Source organism: Scatophagus argus, chromosome 10 (assembly GCF_020382885.2).
Source record: "Scatophagus argus isolate fScaArg1 chromosome 10, fScaArg1.pri, whole genome shotgun sequence".
NCBI lineage: Eukaryota > Metazoa > Chordata > Actinopteri > Scatophagidae > Scatophagus > Scatophagus argus.
The window spans coordinates 7864064-7875064 of record NC_058502.1 but is presented as its reverse complement, the minus strand read 5'-3'; the positions used below and the strand labels follow the sequence as shown (position 1 = coordinate 7875064).

Genomic DNA, 11001 nt, shown 5'->3' with positions numbered 1-11001 from the left:
TGTGTGTGTGTGTGTGTTACGCAAGGCTTCCTGAAGAGAGGCGACAGAGTGTTTATGTGTTCAGCGGACAACGACTCCTGCAGCTGCGCCTATGGGCCCCCCTGAGTCACGCTGTTCAAAACGCCGCATCAGAGGCCGCGCAGTTAAATTACAGGAGTGAAGCCACCCTGACTCATCTCTCAGTGAGGTGTACTGACACAGCACCGTCTTCACATCTGAAGTTGGAACTGAGAAGAATTTATCCTGTTCTCCCCACCCCCCTCCCTACACACACACACACACACACACACACACACACACACACACACACACACACACACACAGATACAGTAATGTCCACGCATATTCTGAGGATTAGAGAACGGGGTAATGGCTGGCAGGCGAATTAAAATCCTGGTAAGCTCATAATCACAGTGGCATTCAGATTCAGTCTAAACCATACTAGACGCACCACTGAAGGCCTGAATTTATTCCACGCTCAGATTTCATGAGGGCAGTGCTGCATCTGGCTCAAATTTCCTGTCTGGTAAATACAACTCATTAAAAGTGAAGGTCAGCATGCTGATCAGTCCCTGTAAACACAGAGACGTCTGTGTCTGAGGAGATGCTGCTGCTGCTAGAGTCAGTATGAAATGATCTATGCTTTCAAATCAAACTTATTTGTGCGGGAAAGTTACATTTAAAATTAATATGTGTACTATATGAGAATGACTTACCAACTGCCTCCCCTGCTGTCTAAAATGTCTCGATTGCTAAAGAGCTTTGCACTAATATCTACAGATTAACACAGCATCTGTTTAAATGCTTCCACTGTAACTCCATAAAAGTCTATGAGCAGTGATCGAAAACATTAACAAAAAGGAGAGCTCAGCTAGCAGCCCTCAGTGTACTAGAATAAAAAAGCTCTTTGTTATGTTTGTCATCATGTATTCCTCTTTGTCACCCTGTCTCCCTCCCCCCTTCCCATTTCCCTGCTCTGCTCTGATATGGGAGAGGAGGAGGAGGAGGAGGATGAAGCTGACCGATTCGGGAGTTTTCCTTCTCATCCTACCTCCATCCGTCCTCCTTGCCATCCCTCCTTCCACCCACCCGTGTCCCCTCCAGCTAGAGTCATCATGCGTTAGCGTCAGTGTTTCCAGTCGAGCGACTCTGTGGTCCATGTAACACAAACCCAGCCAAGTTCATCCCCTCCACCCCCTCTTCTCCTCCTTCACCCAGCATCCTTCCTCTTTCCCTCTTCACCTCTTTTACATTTTTTTCCTCCTCCTTCTAGAGTCTACTTTTATTTCTTTCTGTCACTTTTCCCACATCCTCTCTCACAAAGTGCATATGACTTTGCAGTGCAGTGTGCGTATGTGTGTGTGTGTATATGTCACAGTGTGCCCTGTAGTGGCAGTCCACTCTGATTTGCTCACTCTGCTGTGCTCAGAGTCCTCAGAGAGAACACACAGTGACAGATGGAGGAATAGCAGGGAGAAGGGTGTAGTAAGACTCAGATAAAACAGACCAAAGAGGTTAGGGGATCCAAAATCCAAATATCTGTCTCATTGTATTTACTCCTTCTACATTATCCTACTCTCTCTCTCTCTGCTTGCTTGGCTGTAGCAGCCAATAGAGCACCACAAACACACACACAGCCTGCAGCCGCTACACATCACTTTTCATCCAAGAGGTCAGAGATGAGCCAGTATAGGGAGCACGCAGGCCACAACATTTTAAGTAGCGGTAAACAATATCAAGTCTCCAGGATTCATGTGTGTGTGTGTGTGTCACTGTGCACCACAAACACATTTGTCTGAGAGAAAGCAATGGAGCGCGTCATTGATTTGCTGTGCGAGCTCCGGCCTGAGCTTTGCCGCAGTTTGATTGATAACGGCCGTGCGCGTCTCTGGGTCTCCAAATGAAATAAGAGTTTATCAAAGACGATTGCTGCATGCAAGAAGCAATGCAGTTACTCTGAACAATCATAACATTTCCTGTCTTGTTGTGGTTTGGAAAGAACGAACAAGGAGGGGGAAAATAAAAACAGATGGGCCGACACAACGAGCCAGACTTATCAGACACTGTGAGCATATTGTCCAATGGATAAGTGCCAGGTATGGTGAGGTAGCAACCAAGTCACAGCTCCTCTCATTTACACCTTTCCTGCAGAGGCAAGCTGCCCATGAGAACAATATGTGATGCTGCGGACTACTGCTGGTCTGCAAGTGTGGAGGCCGCCAGGATGCAGACTAAATGCATGGCTGCTTAGTGATAAAAAGGCCTTTGCTCCTTTTTGCCGCAATTTAGCCATCTTTCACTCTCCGTCTCTCACAATAGAACATGAAATTGGAATTAGTCATGCTGGGCAATGAAAATGAATGCCAGCTGTGCCGCACACATAATTGTCCTAAGTGAGCCGAAGAGAGACTTTGATATTCATGATTTAATGTATTCTCTAGAACTACCATGATGCATATAGAATCATTTCATGGGGTAAAATGTGAGCGTATTTGTTCCTGTGGCGGGTAAATCTACTTTCAGATTAAACTAGTTTCTGAGTAAAGCAAAACTGAGATTTCATGAGGCCGTTTCGCCATAACGAATTGCGAGCAGTCACTACTGAATGTTTTGTTACCATCCTTCCTACACATTGTGCCCGAGCCCCTCAGAATAACATACCAGTATTTACATCCCATTCAGTGCTGTGGTGTCAACATGAAGGCGTTCTGTGATCTTTACCTCACCAAAGCTCCCGTGGAAAATAACAACAGAGGAAGGGAAAGTGAGTGAGTCACAAGCTAGTTCAGTGGCACCACCTGTTTCTGTTGAGGGCTCATTTGCGTCGGATGAGAGGTTTTCTCCCTCCCGCCATCTGAACGTTAATTTGCTGCCATAAACAGAGAGGCCTGTGGATGAATGAGGTTTGGAGCAGTTTAATCACAATGTATAATCATAAAATGAAATGGAAAACTGAATCATGCTACTTACCTCCTTAGGCAGGATGTAAAAATGTTTCCCATTTGCAAACATGCATGCGGCCACACATGCACACACATTAATGCCTCTTAAGTCTGCACATTTCAACAAATAAATTCTGACATCTGAAACGACATGGTAAAAATATATGAGATTTAGTTTCTTTAATCTCATGAGTACATGTTCTCTTTAAAGCCTGTTCATTAAATCCCACAGATAAACTTCCAGTAATTTTGTAATGTTATTAATAATTTCTGCTGCTGAGTGCATGCAGTAATCTGTTGCTGAGAAGCAACTGTCCATGGTTTACTGGAGAAGTGCCTTTTTAACAGGCAACACTGCCCCCTTGAGGATTTTAAGAACACTGCCTGTGTTTCTGCAACGAGCAGCACAGAATTTAGCAATAAACCAGATCATTGTTGGTCCTTTACAGTCGGTGCCATAATTCACCAGTTTTGCCGTGCTGCTCACACTGAATTAAAGTTATTGTCACAGTTTTTTGTAAATAAGTACTTCAAAGCCAGGAGACTCAGTGCTGAGTCTGGGACTGTGACCTCAGTCTAAGATCCCACAATCCGTCATGGACAAACTGGATTGTATGACCTGAATAACGCCTAGAAAAAGAGAGAGCGAGAGAGCGAGAGAGAGAGAGAGAGAGAGAGAGAGAGAAAATACAAAAATTGTGCAAACAAAAAAAAAACAAAAACAAAACAACCAACCAAACAAACAAAAAAAAATCCAAAAAATTTCCACTTTTCTAATGGTCCAGTAGGTATTAGGAACAGGACAGATGGGCAGGAATTTAGAGGTCAAGACTGAGCTTAAAACAAATTGGTTCTCATGCATTATGGTATATATTGTCTCTGCCAGAGTCTCCATCAGTATCACAGCAGATTCATTCTGTTGGATTAAGCACATCCTGGCTATGCGGATTAGGCCTCACGTAGGCTTGCGTGGCACAGTAACCACAGGGCATGGCACTGGATTCTTTCTAAAACTGTAGTGTGTGTGTCTCTGATTTCAGTTAGCCATGAGGCTTTAAAACAGGAAATTCGTGGCTAAACAATCAGCTCATGTTTATAAGTCTCATTCTTTATGGGTACTAACTTTGTCAGTGGTATTTTTTGGCTTATATGCATTTTAAAATGTACTGATTTCTTAATATCACATTAAAAGAAGCTAAAGCAGCAGCCTCTGTGCTTTGGTACCTCACTACTTATCTGCTTTATGTGAACACTGTGGAGGAAGAGAGGAGCTACTTTCATGTTCCTTCCATTCCGATACTGTGGAGAAGACAAGTAGGACGATTATGGACAGTCTTGACATTTTTTAACAATATCCAGAAAACAAAACCATTGAAGGGACTTTGTTTGCATATATTTATTACCATCATAATATCATTTGAATGTCCGAACAAACATTTTCTTTTTTTTTTTTGCCTGCTTGACAGTTTCTCCAAAAAGTCCTGTTTATATCTGTACTGCAATACAGTTAGCATAACAATAGCATCAACGGATGCCATAGTGAACAGAGCTTTGGTAACATGGCAATGTATACACACAAATCCTCTCTGGAACTTGTGCAGAACTGTATTTTTCTCACACAAAAACAATGGTTGTACAAAAGTTATGTATTACATCTTTTCCTTAGTGGTTTACATTTATTATAAATGTACCATTTGATTGCAGTACAAAGACTCCTTCAAACAAATTCCTCTGGGAACAGAACTATGACTAATACAAGAAATCAAAGACATAATTGTGAAACTATTCTATCAAGGGCAAAGATATCCTGGCAGTAAACGTTTTGACTTGACGAGTCCCTTCACTGATCCGGAAGAAATCTGCAATAACATGCATCAATATTTTTTTTTTTTTTAAACAACATTCACTTGATAAGACAAGAACCTCTACTGCCTCACGAGCAAACACATCCGAACAAGGTGAAGGCTGAAAACAAATGTCTGCTAGGCAGGAACACGAGTCACAGCACTGGGAGAATCAGTGCTCAACAGTTTCAATGTAGTACCATGATGAGTGGGGGCGAAGTGGCCCCGGGTTTCCTCTCAGGGTAAAGAATCCCTTTCTACATTAGCTTTCTCCCTCTACATCTATTCTCTTAAAGATTTCGAAGGAAAAAAAAAAGAAGACTTACCTGGTTGGCATCAGCAACCATGTCAGAATATTATTTAGCATAGTGTTATTAACTTGACAACCACATTAAATGGCTCAAATCAGATGCAAGGGAGGGTGGAAAGTGGTTCAAACATTACAAACAAGTCACCTTAAAGGGAGTCATGGGGAATCAAAGGGAGGTGACAGACAGACGACTTCTCTCTGTTTGAGATGGTATCAGGACTGCTGTTACTTTCTGTCATAGTTCAGTTTGTTGAGATAAACGTTCATGCACTGCACAGTGATAATTCCTCAGAAGCATCCCCTACATACCGAATAGATTTTATATACTGTACTCTCATTTAAACCAAGATATGAAATTCTTCATCCCTAGCTTTTATACTTATTTAACTGCAAATATAAATACATTTTCGCAGGGGCGGGGACGGGGGGGACTTTACAAAGAAGCGCTTAATTGCACTTGATCCAAAATGCTCAGGACCTTTGAAGATGGTTTGGCTTGTGAGCTAAATCCTCAGATGATTCTTAGGAACATCACACACAAAAAACACTTGCGCTATCCAAAATTAATGAACTGTTGGGAAAGGATGTTTTCCTTTACAAAACACATGACCGAACATAATACAGAAGCCCAGAAAAAATACAAGCTTTGAGGATAAACACTGCAGCCGCAAGCATAATCCTGTTACTTCATTAAACACTGCTTAACCAGGTTTTCTGGATCTTAGATTGCACGACTGATACTAGGAAATTCCAAATTTTTATTTGTTTTCATCTTAAATCTCACAGTCCCTATGATGACTTTGATTCCTTATTCGTGTCTCTTTATGTGAAACTAACTTGGCTGTAAATATACTGGTTCTTTGTGTGATGCACCTCCTATTCGGAGAGTACGGTCAGACCAAAATATTAGTGTTCTTAACGAAATATTTCCCTGCTGAAAAACTAGTTATGTACATTGGCACTTTTCGCTATAAAGCCACAGTCTTGCTTTGTTACGAGGTCTTTCTTTGCTCTAAGTGGAACAATTGGTGAATTGGAAGACAAAAAATAAAGCACGTAGTTCTAACAAGGCATCAAGGCATGGAGGAGTGCTTTGTGAGGTTTTAGGCACAAAGAGGGGGCCACAGGAAGGCCAACACTGACAAATAACAGATGAGACAAAAGACCATGTGCTATAAACAAACAGAGAGGGGAAAACCACAGAAAGATGCCTGTTGACAGAATCAGAGAGAGGCCTAAAAAGCTGAGCCCGACTGCCTCATGTCTCTGCTGCTGTCTGATGGCACAGCCATGTTACGGCTCCACAGATTAAAGGGCAGAAAGAAAAGTAAAAGACACTAATTAATCTAATTACAAAATCATAGAAACTCATTCATGAATGTATAAAAATACACATGTAAACTGATTACCGTTAAACATCCCACCCGTTCCCCTAAAATAGTAATAAAAATGAAAAATAAAATCATAATGCATAAGGAGTACAAAATATTAGATTTTTTTTTTTTTTTGCTTAGAAGTACAGAGACACGCAAAGAGACTGCGGTTGGACACGAACACTGACCTCGGAGGAATGTCCACCTATCAAAACACTAAAGCTAGCCAAAGGTCAAAGGCCGTACTGATTTTCTTCCTTTGGTGTATGTGTGTTAAAGTTAATGAAGTCACCACTTTGGTGCACCGACATATTTTGCACTTCGTTTGGTGGCGTCCAGATCTCGCTGGTTAAGTGCTTACATTTGGCTTGGTACAAAATGCATCTGTGCTTTTTAATCAATAAAAAATGCATAGCTATCATTATTTCAATCTAAGAATTAGGCTCTCACAGGCAAAAGTCTAGTATTATTAAAGTGCATGTCACTGATACAACAGCATAGTACAAATGCAGGTAGTATCAATGTGTAAAAATGATTGTACTAATCATTCTGCCTGTTCCCTTGAACAAAAAGTGGACAGAAATACTGGACAGTACCCTTCTCAAGAACCATAACAACATCCTTTGTATGCAGATGCTCCAGACAGACTCCACAGCTCCATCAGGAGTGAACACTGAATCTCATGTATCTGAGACATCCCTTATTTTCTTTGGCACTTCAGGTAAAACTATGGCTTTTTTTTTTATATATTTGTATTTATACTACATGGAAACGACAACATTTTGCACAGTCTTAATCCAGCTGAAGCTGAAAGAGAGTAAACGGCAACTGAAACCTGGGTTGCTGAGGCACAGAAAGATACTGGAGGCAGGTCTCCAGCATGGACGGTTCTGGGATGCCAAGGAGCTCTGGAGGTGCCCTACCATCGCCCGCTGATGCTGGCCACGTCTGTGTGAAACTGACGGGAGAGGCGCCCGCTCGCTCCCCCTTCCAGGAAGGAGGACCTGATGGGTGGCTCAAATAGCTTCCTCCTGTTCTTGTTTAGTTCTGTAAAACCAGAGCACCGCAAAACATCAGTGGCAGCAGAGGTGATACAAACAAGGTTTTTAAATGTTAATGTTCTCCCAGTGTTGTTTTGGGAGCCGAACAAAATAACAAAGTAAAGAAATAAACAACGCAAGAAGGATGTTAACATTTCTATACTGTCTGAGCTGATCGACACTGACATGAAAATTGGATTCAAATCACTACACGATTACTCAGATCAACAAAAGCCCTCTTTGTGTCCATCTGGTTTTACACAGCAGCATGGACAAAATACTTTCAGAAAAATGTCAGAGGCACACTCGGGAATCTCAAGAGTTATTCATATGATAACTGCGTTTTGTCGCTGCCAGCATAAACCCTCAGTGTGATTACTGCAGACCAGCAGCTCGCTCTAGCAGCTCTTTTTACTGGCAAACTGGAAAGAAGTTAAAACCTGGACTGACTGGACTGGTGTTCTATCTCCATAATGAGAGGCAAAAATACAGAAAGACAAAGAGACAGACGGAGGAAGGCATGTTCGTGCTTTGGAGCCCCAGAGTCTGTCAGCACGGATGAAAGTTGACCCGTACTTGGCTAAGGCATCAAGCAGCAAAACCATTTCTGGACTTGGATCCTTCCACTTCCTTAATAATCAGAGCACTGCCCTCGCCATTTCCTGTCGTTGCTCTCACTGTCAACCCCGGCTCTGGTCTGACATCTCTGAACTTTTAAAGAAAATCCATCGCAGGAAGCTCACCATCCCAAAACACATGCAGTCCAACTATTACAACGTCCAAAGCATGACAACGGTAATGAAATGTGACGGCAACAACATGCACATTACATTCAGTGGAACAGCAGGACATCAGCATGAGGGAGGCAGCTGGAAAAACTGGAGAAACACAAACACACTCATCTGAGGAGAACGTGACTTAATCCCATTTAGTCCTGCTGGTGCCAATTGCTGTGATGAGAGGTTTTTTTTTTTCTTCTTTGCACTTGTACAAGATAAATTAGTTACAACAGCACTGTGTTGAACTTCTCTACTAGTGTGCCACTAATAAAGGGCCACCCAAAGCTTTCAAATCAAGCAACAGGCAGTGCAGATGACCTCGCAGTGTACAACTAGGCTCACTCTGGTTTGCGTGGAAACGTTCATGAAACATGCAGTAGAAGCCAATGTGTGTGAACAAGAGCAACAGCTGTGACCTTGGAAGACAGGGGTGCTTATATGCAGAAATATCAGCGCTGTGTCATCCCCTATGTTAACTGTCTTTTTGGCCAACCTTGGCTTTGCTGGGGAGTTGATAGCCGAATAAGACAGGGATGACATGAAACACACACAGCAATGAGAAATGAGGTGTAATAAAGACTTGTTGGTCTTCAGTTGTACCTGAGATGGCGAGCAGCATTTTCCTGCGGGCTCCAAAGGTGGTGATGCCCAGTTCCTTCAGGTCCTGGTCTGTCAAAGTCAGGAATGTCTGGAGGTCAATCTGGAAGCAGCAACCAGAACATTTAATAATACTAACATGTATATTATTTATAGACAATTCAGCAACATACACTAATAGAAGACTTTCAAACATAAACTTCAAGAAAAATAAAAAAAACATGACATGTCAAAAAGGTGACATCCAATGGACTAAGGAAGCACCCAAACACCCTCACAGGGACCATGCTAACATGCTGATGTTTAACAGATAAAATGTATGCATGTCCTAGGGCACAAAGCCCCATAAAATCATGACACTAGAATAAGTGGGTCCTCATTCTGCACTACCTCTTGTTGCTGGAAGACATCTGTGTACTTCCCCAAGCCCAGCTTGCTGAACAGCTCGGGCAGGTCTGAGCCTTTCAGAGACGAGTTCAGACTGCAGCCGTTGCTGCCAGTTACGGAGGAGATGCAGTCCATGTAGTTGCTGCTGCTGAGGTAATGCTCTGCAGCTGTCCACCGAAGGATTAAGGCAGAAATGAAAAAGAAAAAAAAACACATAATCATTCTGAAATAAGCATAATAGGTCATTCATAGATGGGCTATCACAGAGGTCAAGTCCTACAAAGAATATGTAGCATAAAGTGATGATTAATGTGCTACAAATCTATACTGATGAGACCATCAAGTTCTATCGCTGAACTTTCCAAAGATCAAAGAAGTCAGTGAAACAGACAAGCACGAACACCACAGTGAGTGAGGAGGTAGAGGTGCTGACTTGTGATTGGATGGTGTTTTCTTTTGCGTCTATACTTCATCCGTTCTCTTCAGTGTCATCATTAAGAATGTGGTATTTTTTGAAACTTACGAAACACAAAATGAAATTTAAAAAAAGTCACCTTTTTATTTAATTTATTACATCCTGTGAAATTACTTTACCATAAATGCCAGTATTAATAACATAAATAACATATTTGGTGACTCTGCTGAGGAAAACCAAATGATGTTCTGTCAATGCTTTGCTTTAAATTATCACTGCTTGCTTGTCCTTGCAGCATGCACACCACAAAACTGACCAGATTTGTTCTGCTTCCTCTTCGGGCTGCTGACAGCGGAGGAGAACTCAGCATGACTCGGCAGTCCGTTACCGGTGCCGTTCCTCTCTCGCCAGTTGTCAGAGTCACTGCCGTTGCCAATGCCCTCCCGGCTGCTGGATCGAGACAAGGACAGCGGGGAACCCTGAGAAGGAAAAGAAAGGGAAGACAATGCAAACATTTATCAGGGAGTTCTGAACCCCCACTGAACCCTGAGTGACTACAGTTTGTCTCAATATACGGTACTAAAACATCTAGCTGCCACTGTAAACGGCAAGACAAATAAAATATTCTCTCACAAACACATGATGACGATTCATGCAGAGGAACATGAACTTAATTATCAGAGACAGTAAGAATGGCACACACTGAGGCATGTCTGACCTCATAGGTGGTGCTCATGCTGGGCTTGTATGGAACATGATTGGCTCTCCGCAGCTCCTTGATGGTCTCAGCTGGCATGGACTTCGAGAAGCCCAAACCACTCCAGGTGTTGGTGGGGGTCCGGACCTCAGTCACCACAGGCTTCTTTAACATCGCTGTGGGAATAGAGAAATACAGTGAAGAACGTGTCTGCATACTTCACCTATTTAGTATCTTTGGAAGCCTGAGTTTCTTGGCTAAGGACACTTGAAGAGTTGTGTGTGATATATTTTTCCAATGAAAGAAAATGAAAGGGATAAAAGTTTGCAAGAGAGAAATTCAGTGTTCTTTCAAAGATTCTTTTTCACAGACATAACTGAATTTATTAGCAGTTGTGGCCTTTAGATTATGTCGCTGTATGCGTTCATATTACGAACTACATCCACCATTAATGACATTATAGTATATGACCAGACACTTACCTTTGGTTGCCAACAGCTTTTTCTGTTCGTAGTCAAATGCCTGAAGAGAATGCAGCATGTTTTATTTATCTATTAATCAATACCCCCCAAACTGTGTATTTTATGTGACCGTTGGATGTGTGCGTGGGCGCGTAC

At 42.3% G+C, this 11001-nt stretch overlaps 1 protein-coding gene across 1 annotated transcript in view; it reads right to left on the bottom strand.

Moving 5' to 3' along the window:
- Positions 1 to 4323: 4323 nt before the first annotated feature.
- Positions 4324 to 11001, bottom strand: part of LOC124065663 (protein bicaudal C homolog 1-like) — a 54860-nt gene continuing 48182 nt past the window's right edge. Inside the window, exons 16-21 of the mRNA XM_046401263.1 lie at positions 10867 to 10906; positions 10406 to 10560; positions 10004 to 10166; positions 9276 to 9439; positions 8889 to 8988; positions 4324 to 7516 (exon numbers count right to left, since the gene is read on the bottom strand). Coding sequence (XP_046257219.1) covers positions 7389 to 7516; positions 8889 to 8988; positions 9276 to 9439; positions 10004 to 10166; positions 10406 to 10560; positions 10867 to 10906 — 750 coding nt within the window. The 3' untranslated portion in view covers positions 4324 to 7388. The remainder of the gene's footprint in view (positions 7517 to 8888; positions 8989 to 9275; positions 9440 to 10003; positions 10167 to 10405; positions 10561 to 10866; positions 10907 to 11001) is intronic.